Source organism: Barbus barbus (genome assembly GCF_936440315.1).
Source record: "Barbus barbus genome assembly, chromosome: 37".
Taxonomy (NCBI): Eukaryota; Metazoa; Chordata; class Actinopteri; order Cypriniformes; family Cyprinidae; genus Barbus; species Barbus barbus.
In genome coordinates, this window is record NC_136715.1 from 24202145 (window position 1) to 24213825 (window position 11681).

Here is an 11681-nt window from a genome sequence, read left to right on the forward strand (position 1 = left end):
TGAACTGTACACCTGTCACACTCTTAAATTTAATATTGGTTTGGGTAAGAGTTTATTAGAAAATAAATAATTTGAATTTTTATTAAGTAGCGCATGATCTCATAAATTGTGGATGCATTTTTAATGTGTGATGAGAACTTTTAAAATATTTTTTAAAAATGTGTGTGGTGATGGAAATGACAGGGTGTTGTGGAAATGACAATGAATTCATGTGAATGTAGAGAAACAGCAGAAATATTTATTAGAAAATGTCTTAAACTCATCAAAGTCATTAAACATATCAATTGTACTTTGGAACCATAAATGTCATTTCCACCACAGAGGGCAGTGTAGCTATAGTATAGCATTTCTGTAGTATTTTGTGAAAAAATGGAAGACAGCTTCAATTAATACTTAAGCTTTGAATTAATACTTAGCATTTCATGTATGCAAAATACTCTTATTTAACTTAGAATTTTTAGCTTTTTAAAAACACCCTTGAAGGTACAGCATGTTTGGAAATGAGATAGAACCAATATATTAACTGTTCAAGCTAAATTTAACTTGATTTTTCTTAATTTGTTGTTGATGAAAATTTAAATACCCTCCATGTCCAACATGTGCTCTGATGTCACTGAACATTTCCATAGAAACACCCTAAACAATCTTTCACACCAATTTTTTAAAGGGACATTACAGTGTTGTGGTGGAAATGACACCAATGTGCAACAGCTATATTTTGTATAAAAAGTAATATTGATAGTGGTCTCACATTAAATACTATAATGCATTTTGATTGTTTTACTAGTGCTTAATTCAGGTACATTAATATTTAACAATAAGTCATATTTTTAAAATGTATTTTCATTGTTGAAGTTTAAAAGTCTGGGTGTGCTACAAAGAGAAAACAGTGATTTTGACACCAATAAGGAGGTTGAAAAGTATGAAAAAAATTATGAAAGAAAGGTAGTAAAAAGTTTTTAAGGTGGTTTTATTGTTAATTTGACAAAGAAAGAGAGAAATTTGTCCAAAATTATATGTATTTTTTTAAAAATATGACCAAAAAGCATAAAAGTGCCCATAGTCATACCCCCGGTTTCACAGACAAGGCTTAAACCTAGTCCTAGACTAAAATGTAAATCTGAGCTGTTTCAACTGAAAGAAACTTGCACTGACTGATCTTAAAACATATCAGTGTCTTTGTTTTGTCTTAAGATGCACACCAGTAATGTTTTTTTCTAAGGCATGTTTATAAAAATTGCTTAAATGTCCTAATTGAACTATGGCCTAATCCTGGTTTAGGCTAAGCCCTGTCTGTGAAACCAGGCCTAAGAATCACCCATATATATATATATATATATATATATATATATATATATATTGCACTGCACTTGTGTTTCAGAGTTAAACGAAACAAACAGTGACTGTATAGGCCTACACTAAGTCGGTATTGCAAAATAAACAAGTTGATTGATAAAACTGATTTTTTTTTTTTTTTGCAGTTTGCTTGCTGTAAACGAACGCGTAAAAGTAACAGTTCCACAGCATCATAACAATGCATTTTTGTAAAGAACATGAGAGAATTTGTTGTCATAGGAATGTCTTGGAGTTTGATTGTCGCTTACTGCGATGTGCTTTCCTTCCAGCTGCACCCGGGAATTGCTCTGTAACTTGCTCCTTTTGGGCAGTTTTTGAAATCAAGTTTGATCTGTATAGACGAGAGTGAGTCGGTTGAAATGAAGCTCTTTCTCCGTCCTTGATCTTTTCCCATCAGATTCTGGGTTGGAATCACGTCACATACAGAAGTATAAGTCACATAGAATATTATATTTTACTGTTAATAGGCCTATCTCTTCCTGTTGTTTAACAAACAGAATCTATAGGCATGCGAACATATCTGACAGTTTTTTAAATTACGGTGCATAAAAGAATGGTTGTAATAAATTCTTTGTCAAATTAAGTAACTTTTACTAATGTTGGAGAAAGCGTTTAAAGTCAGGCACTAATACACATATAGTCCACACACTTATATAGCCTATTATATATTGATATTATAAAACAACGAGTTGTGTCCTTGTAGGCCTATCATTGCATGATGATTTGAAAAGTTTGATTATTTATTACACTGTCATAAATTTAGTCTTGACAGTGTTAGAGGCTTTACGAAAATGTATTGCTACTAGTTTATTTCCGAATAAGGTCTATAAAACACAAGAAGCTAGAGGGTAGGAAGAAAAACGACAACGAACACGTAGCAGAGAAAAGTGAAAAAGCAACACTTTCACATCAGATCACATCAAGCAAATTGAGGCAGTAATCCGATGTGAGCCTGAGCATAAAGAAGAAGAACAATGAAAGACATTGAATGCACCACTCATGAATTTACAAACAAATTGAAACACTGCGTTAGTTTTTCGTAAACCGCTTAAACACGTGCACCATATGTAGCCTATTATTATTATTATTATTAGCCTATTATTAGTTTTCTTTGAGTTTTTTAATCCTAAATGACATGAATATAAGACTTGTGTCTATTACGTGCAGGTTTAATCATAAAATGGGTTGCATCTGGATCTTAATAATGGAAATTCGGTATTTAATAAGAATGGGAATGAAGGGTGCCGTGAGGAAAAGCGGCCGACAGCCTCATCTGCTGTTAAATATAATCATGGACAGGCGATAAATCGGAATAGCAATTCGAAACTTACCATGAGACGTTTTTGCCTTCATTTTCAGACATTTTATAAGAGGAAATGAAAAAGAGTTATTTAAACAGCATGGGACAGCAAAGCAACTGGCATACCAAAGCCACACAAAGAAAGTATAAAATATAGCGTTTTACAGTAATTTCACATTTATTTCGTGGTAAGCTTGTAGCCTATTGATTTCGTTGAATAGCCTAAAGTGATGTCGTTTGTAGGCTATAAGATAGCAAAAAATAAATGTGTCTTTTCTAACCTTTATAGCAAAAAAAAACTGGTTAACTTTTCAAAGATTAGAAATACTGATGTGCCAACTAACGGCGTTGTATCTTGTTTAATGCTTAAGGCAAAATGTAGACCTATTAAGTAAAATTAATTTGTCCTGTTTTATTTTTATTTATTTATTTTACTTTGCATGCTGTAGTCTAAATTAAGTTTATTTTTGTGTACATGTATTTTATTGAAACACGTTCTAAATTAACCAATTTAACGTTCTATTTTTAATATTATTAACCAGCATCAGTTTTGTGATGAGTTATGAGTGGACAGAATGTTACATCATCATAATCATCATCATTATTATTATTATTATTATTATTACAAGATTGAGAACAGAGAGATAACAAAAAAAAAATCTCAGTAAGATCTCATTGTGCAACGAATTAATAGGCCTTAAATGTTCTGAAGGCAGTTGTCTATAGCATCTATGTCGATTCCATCATCACCTTGTAATTTAGAGGGGTTTCTGGTGTTGTCGTTTTTAAAGATTTTTTTTTTAAGAAATTATGCGACTTGATTAAAAAAAATTACAGGAAATGAAGTAATCTTGTTATTTTCATCACAACTTTATTGACGATTTATTTGCGTTACTTTCAAACATTGTATTCATTACGTTAGCTAATATTCCACAATTTGAAAAAAGAAATAATCTGAGAATACGTTTTTAACACCGTATGGTTTCTACAGCACGTAGCACAAAGAAAAGAAATGCATAAAACAGTATTTAGTCTTTTTCGCAAAGCTACACAAATGTTCATCAAAAGTATTTGGATCTAATATATTTACAAACATTTACAATGCATTTAATGTATCTGTTTCACAGTTTATGATAATACACAATAAATTATTGTAGCGCAATATTTGAAATGTCCCGTTACTTATTTGGTGAAATGCACCCACAGCCTCTTATATGCACTTCTCAGTATTCAAGATATCCAAATAAATAAGATGCATTTAGGATATCCCAAGAGCAAAATACACTGAAGAAAAAGATGTTGTAGCTGTCTGTTTTTAACAGTCTATGTAAGGATGTCATTTCTGGAAATAAACATGTTTCCACAGTTTTGGGAAAAGGAGATGTTTCATCTAATTGAAAAATAACAGTTTTTGGTGTTAAAGTGGACACATTATGACAGTTCGATAAAGTTGTCATGAAGTAGAACATGATTTCAGATCGAACACAAGGTGTTAAGGTCGTCAGTTATGCTCTTTTTTTCTTCCTGTTTCCCCTTCTTCTTCCTTGTCCGTGTCTTGGCCAGCTCCTACCGAGCTACTGTCATTGAGGGCGGATGTGAGATTGCTCTCCTTCTTCCACTTCATGCGGCGGTTCTGAAACCAAATTTTAATCTGGCGTTCCGACAGACACAGCGCATTGGCGATCTCTATTCGTCTGCGTCTCGTCAAATAACGATTGTAATGGAATTCCTTCTCTAGTTCTAAAGTTTGGTATCGCGAATAGATTTGGCGACCTCGCCGTCTGTCAGACCCATAGCCAACTCCTGTTAGGAAAGAGATGGTTTGGTTAAAGTCAGGAAAAAGGCTCAAAAATACTGTTCAGTTTAGGTTGGCTAATACAATTTTAAAGACAGATAACATAATCCCACATTATATTCATCATGCTAAACATTAGTTCTCTCTTCCCTTCCACTAAGTAGGCTGGATATATTTAAACTTCTCGGAGAATGATCTTCTACATTTATGAATGGATTTGTTCCAGCACAAAGCGCTTTTAGATCAGGTCAACAAGGCACTGTGCTTTATGGGGTGATAAAACGTGGGTTTCCCAGTCATAAAAACAAAGTCCACCCCTTACTAAAGCCATCTTTTTTGTTTCTATACTCACCACTGTGCGAGTTCATCCGTTGCATCCACGGATATATTTGAATACTTCCTTTTGGTTCCTGAGACAGAGTCTTGCCTTGGTCTGAAGCGTAATCCTGGGTCAATGAACCCTGTGTTTGCCCAAGGCTTTGTCTACAACTTGGAAGCACATCCTTGTCCTGGTAGAACACATTTGATCCATACTCGTACGGTCCTCGGCTGGACCCGAACATAACGTTTTCTTGTGTTGAATAGAATGGATTGGAGTATATCCGGTTCGGGGCCACGGCAGCGCCATATGGCGAGAAGTGTCGCACCGGGTCATAGTTTGTCGAGCTGAGTGTAACACTGGGCAGAACCTCTTGACCGCCGTTTAAATGGCATGAGAGCGACGGGTTCGTAAAATAGGAATTCATACCTTCTTTCCTCAAAACACACACACATAGGCTATAAACGCCTTTTCTCTCACTCCTTCCCTTGATCTTTCTACTCGCGCTTTCTTTTTTCTCACCTATTCGTGTTTTTAATCACAAGTATTGTATAAATAGGCCTACTTTTTAATTTATTTCAGGACAACCAGCAGAGAATATGTACGCAGCCTAATGTTTCCAAATCCTCGTTAAAAGATGGGCGAGATGATAATGTCAGTTGACCACTTATCTTCCAATAAAAAAACTGGAAGCATCAATAAAATTGCGAAAATAAGACTGGCTTTTCTGTGCCCTGTTACAGCAACGTGCAGAATATAACGCATGCACACCCCTTATATTGAGATATTAGATTATTGATTCTCTCTCTCTCTCTCTCTCTCTCTCTCTCTCTCTCTCACTTAGTTCGCTTAGAATAAAAGTCGAGCGATATATATATAGCCTATATATATATATATATGCATATGTGTGTGTGTATGTATATTTCCCTAAACATAAAGTAAAGCAATTTGAGGGTTAGTTGTGCAAATAAGCACAAATCACTGGTAGATTATTTATCTTTTTTTCTGGCTCGTCAGAGTTATGTCCTGTATAATACAGAATTATGTTTACAAGCCCCAACCCCTATAAACGAGATTAAGGTTTAGTAATAAAATTAGGTAATAGGTTAAAGAATCAATTCGCCTAACAACAACGACGTCGTCTAATTACGTAAGGCGTGCAAACTTTGGTTGTTATTCATTTTATTTGGTTTGTATTTAAATATAAAATGTGAAATAATGAAGGTTACGGAACAGAGATGCAATAGCCTCTTCACACGCTACATGTGTGATATTGATTTGGACCATATGGTGTGGATTTTGGCCTACAAAGTGTTTTTAAAACTCTCAAAACATCCGTTGGAGCAATTTCTAAACAACTATTTCGCGACTGTATTTTACAACCATGCAAAGCAATAGGATGGATTCGATTAAACTCAGATATATGAACAAACCAAAGTTTTTATCGTATTCTCAAGCCGTCTTGTGTCTTGTAAAATTTATATTAAATTTGCATTTTTGTTATTTTAGCCAGTTTAATTCTGTGACAACTGTAAATTCACCAATATGGTAAATCAGTTGAAAACAATAGACTACATTACATTTTCGACTTGCTTCTTTCACCCTTTGCTTAGAGATATGCTTAAAAGAGGGGGTGGTTTATGGTTTTACTGCAAAGAAATTCCTTAATACCCGTGCGAACTGAAATTCGTCAAAGCAGACAAATGACAGCTTCTGTTGGACTGACTTTAGAAGATGTGCTGATGCAATCGTACACATGACACCAAATTGTGTGTTTTTTTTAGAAGCACGTGGAAGTCTTGAATAAGTCAATGGAAGTCTTGTCCGAAGGGAAAGTAACACTGTAAAGTTAGGCCCCCCCCCCACACACACACACACAAATTCATGTTACGTTCAGCTACTTTGATGCATTATAAAAGGCACAGGATATCTTGCATTTTAATTTGTTTTTGTTGTTTTTGTTTCTGCCGTTTCCACAATGCAGGTCATCGCGCTTGAATGGTGTTTCTTATAGCTGTTGAATGATTCTAATGACGTTACATTAATATGAATGTCATAAAAGCCGTTGTTGAATGTTTATTCATTGCAACATTTCTCTTTAAGCTATAATCAAAGCCGTCTTCGATGATTTCGAGTGGCCATTGCTTTTTACAAAGGGGTTAATTTTGTTTAGTCTGTTGCATTGTGGTCAAAACGGAATCTTGTTTTATATGACAACGTAAAACTAACAGCAATATATCACTAAATTTGCCACTGGCTCTCAAAGTGTAAACTAAATTGGAATTAATGAAATAAAGACATGTGGATGCATTTGTGCAGAAAGTGTTTTACTGCAGTTCTTGTCTGTGGCCTTTACAACATTCCACTGGCGGCAAATGCCAGATTAACACAGACTGCTTCGAATATACAATAAAGAACATTAATTCCAGAAATATTTGGTAAAAAGTACGTAATATAACACATATTTATCTAACATTGACAAACGAGAAAAAAAAACAACAACAACCATGTAATTTGCATGACATGACACAAATGAGGTAAAAACAACAACAATAATAATAATAATAATAATACTAATAAAATAATAGACTAAGAAAAAGAAGAATGCTTGATTATTGTGTTCTATACATTTCAATTATTTTTAAAAGGACAGGAAAATAAATGTTACATTATGCTTAAAATGACAGAATTACTAAATATTAGCCTACGTGATCTTATTCAAATTAATTTATAATAACCAATTATAGTAATTATACAATTTAAACTATTCCTTTAATTCAGAACACAGATTTTTTATTTATTTTTGGAGGTACCAATGCCATTTTAAACAGCGCAGCTTCCATTCTACTTCCTTCAGGCGACACTCTGACCTTATTTCAGGCGCCTGCGCATATATTGCTGTTATTGTCGTTCACAGATGTTACTAACTACAGGCTAAGCAATTAATACATTTCGAATTTAAAATGTAGTATTTTTTTTTTTTATTAATCAGTTTGCATACAAAGGATAAATTCTGATGTGAAAATGCGTGATTTTTTTATGCATTTATTTATATTCAAGATTTCTGCATTTCCATGCATGGCTGCTATTCGAATATTGGAATCTGACGCCCAGAATATCGCATAATTCTTATCAATATGAAGTTTTTAAAACGTATAGTAGTCAAATTTTAGCCATATTAGTTTTTTTTTTATTATTATTTTATTTGCAGGATATGAACATTTAAGCTTTATTGAATGACCTGATTTGTTTCGCCCCATAATACTGCGGCACACCATATAGTAGCCATACGCGGGGCGTCATGCACTTATTATTTTTTAAGGGGGCACAGGTGGGGGGATGGGGGTTGACACAGCAGTAGGCTAATATTTTACTTAATTTTTCCCTTTTTAGGCTATTCAAAATATTCCCAGTAATTAAACTGTAAGTAAATGCATTTTGCACCTTTATATATCATGCTAGTTAATCTTATAACGGGCTAATGTTCTATTAGGGTCATTCTATGGAAATGTCCATTTTTCTGTCCCTAGCCTTTACAGAAATATTACACTTGAAAAACACTTTATACGGTTACGATTTTAAAATTGAACAATATGTTCTTTGAACAATTACACCTTCTTGAGCCATCAATGCTGCAATATTTGTTTTTTAATTAATTATATAGAATTCCAAGCACCACAAAACTGCTCGTCCCCACAGCCATGTACAGAGAAAAAGTGCTTTATTTTGAGGTCCAAAACAGGGTTTTATACCATTTAAAATACAATAATGTATTTATCACTATCAAATATATGATATAAATGACATAAAAAACTAAATGGTGAATAAATATGATAAAATAATGAAAGTAGTGGTCCCTGGAGTTGTGTCACTGGTGTTACCGTTTAACAAAAATAATTTATTTTGAAATAAAAATCACACTTATGACATCACTTGACTTCCTTCTTCCTCTTTGATGAAGACCTATGAAGAACGGCCCATGATAAGTCCACTGTCTCGTTTCAGAACATACATTTTCTTATTTATCTCATGATTTCATAGCTTTTAGTTGAACTTTTTAGTTGAATTGTTAGGGAATTGTAAAAAACTAGAATACAAATGGATTAAACTACTTAATTTAGTGAGTGATTGACAACATGTGGTTTGATACCTTGGAGCAGACATTTTGTAAAATGCAATTTTTTTTTTTTTTTGAAAATTGTGTGTTACCATCACTGGTGTCACCTTCCTTATGGGTAACTAAATGCACAAAAGAAAAAATAAAATAAAATAAGAAAATAACCTGTCATTTATGTATATTCTTAAAGTCAAAAGGTAATCTTATAATGTGGTCTAAGTTTAAATGTTAGAAAAATAAATATATTTTAAGACATACTAAAAGTGGACATTTCTGTAGAATGACCCATTAACTACGCATAAAATAGACTTTTTACTTAAGAACCACATGGGTGTCATGCCTTAAAATATTTTACAACTACCTTTGTATTTAACATGAATTTAATAAAAGTTTTAAGCTACTAATCATATCCCTTTCATTGTACAGAACACAGCAAAGGAAACTTACATTATCAAAGAACATTATCATTTCATTATCAAGACTTCAGTCTCAAAAAATCCCATTATAATCACTGACGCTGTTTGCACTGTGAAATTAATGTCTTACATCGTACGCACTTCTGCACTTTGTTGTTTCTGATAAGAGAGTTCACTCAGCGAGCTCGCCCTGAACAAAACACCGGGTGTCAGCGATGACTCATCTGGACGTCTCTGATTGGTCACTGCATTCAGAAGCGCAACAGAATCGTGTGTGATTGGTTATAGTGCAGTGTCTGTCTCTGGCTCAGCGCCAGGCAGAGAACTCAGATTAGAATTTAGCAGCTGGTGATTTAAGGCACTGAACGATCTTATCACTGTATCAAATATAAAAATATGATTCGGTTATTTTTTTGGAAACTGCACAGTCCACTTGGCTCAAAAATCTGAGGGGGCACGTGGCCTTAGTTTGAATGGGCATGATGCCTCTGAGAGAACGTAAGGATACGCCTCGTAAATGAATGAAGAGAAACGCTGAAGACATTAATGGACACTAGATGGCAGTGCTGCCCTCCATAATGTCTACAAAGAGAAGGTTTATTAATTTAGGGCACACTTCTCATTCTAAAGTATTTTGGTATAGCCGGCAGAATTTTAATTGGTACTTTTTCTCCTAAAATATTATTTTCTCCATGTCGAACTAGTGAAAATGTGGTAGTTTCTTTTACAAGTGTGTCTGCGAGTGTATATTAAGTACACACTGACTGATAATCTAAACGTAAATGAGAAGTGCTGAAGAACAAATTTACCCACGCTAAACAAGCTTTCCTTGTGACGCACTATGACAGTTCTGGCTGCAAGGCTTGAGAGGGTGATCGCAAGCATATTGTAATTAACGATATATATTTTTTTTATTATTATTAAGTAATCCACATTTGGTGAGCGCCCATTCCCGTGCACTTTAGTGAAAAGACAACGCACTCCACTCGTCTGCTTTCAAAACTTTGAAGACCAAATGCAGTGAGACCTGTAATGAAAGGAATTGATAGCTAGCTAGAAACGACTGTCGAGTGCATGTTTACGTTGTTGCAGTTGCTAAAAACTGAACAAAACTCAGCCTGATGGTAAACGCATACGAACGGGGTAGAGACAAATATTTAAAGTTCATGATCACGGAGAGGACACTATCTGACTTACCACAGCCAATCCACTCCTTGGCTTAGTCGTAAAATTGTATTACATAGCTGTAAATTGTCCACCAAACAATCAAGAATGTTGCGCCTTCTTTCTTTTTGGACCACGACTTTTCTTGCTAATCGACTTTTTCTTTGCATATGGATGCGATTCAGTTCTCATACTATAAGACTTGGATTCTTTATCTGATTTTATTTAGGCTACACATGATACTACTGATTCAGAGAATAGTTAAAATATAGCCTAGCCTAAATCACTTTCACCAAATGTAGCCTTACAAACTGACAATAAATTATGCAATTATTCACTAGTTTTAAATTAGACTTTTGTAGGTAAAGTGTGGCATATAATTTTAAATATTACCAGTGTCCTGTAACAAAATAAAAGTACAGACTCTGTTACATCTTCCAAAAGCTTCAACCATTTATTTAGGCTATTTGTTTGGTTTGTTTACGAATACGGCCTTTGTTGTTTGTTATACAATTATATGAAATCCAGAACTACTGGAATCAAATAGTAGGCTTAGTAGTAGTAATAATATTAAATAAATAAAATGAATTAAATAAAGAAAGAAATAGGCCTAACGTTATTTTAAACAAAACAAAAACATACATACATATATAAATGCCACAAGCAGAATTGGGAACAACAGGTAAGTGATAGAATAGGATGGTTTATTGACTGGTTAAGCAGAGCGTGAGGAGCGGGATGAGCTGGTGAGTATCTAGATGCTTTGTCCAAATCAGACAGTCTTGGTGAGAACTGATATCTGTCTCGTTCACAGGTGAGTGGAGACCGTGAGCTCGGGAGAGCTGGAGTCGACGCCGGAGAATCGCTGGAGAGACTGGGATCCTGGAATGTACGCTGGGGAGTCATGGGGAAGTCTATAAGGTAAGTAAACACAGGTAAGTGCATATGGAGTCAGGTTACTGTTCGGGGTAGTGAACCGTAGACCGGATGATGAGTGTCAGAGAAAGAGTGGTGTTTATAGGAGTGCTGATGAGGGACTGCAGGTGCGGGCGATTAGAATTCAGGTGACTGTGATCTGGTGATTGCTGTTGACAGCGGTGATTGTGACTGTGAATCTCTGACACTACCCCCTCCTCTAGGGGCGGCTCCTGACGCCCTAATGCGGCGATGGGGGCGACCACAGCCTCTGGATAATTTCTGCAATAACATGGGAT

At 34.7% G+C, this 11681-nt stretch overlaps 1 protein-coding gene across 1 annotated transcript; it reads right to left on the reverse strand.

The window, feature by feature from the left end:
• Window positions 1-4157: 4157 nt before the first annotated feature.
• On the reverse strand, window positions 4158-5197 carry LOC306856987 (homeobox protein Hox-C6b; the record flags this gene model as incomplete). The annotated part of the gene is made up of 2 exons (XM_079396577.1): window positions 4158-4459; window positions 4804-5197. 2 exons carry the CDS (start codon window positions 5195-5197, stop codon window positions 4158-4160), a joined length of 696 nt encoding a protein of 231 aa, XP_079252703.1.
• Between the last annotated feature and the right edge of the window lie 6484 nt (window positions 5198-11681).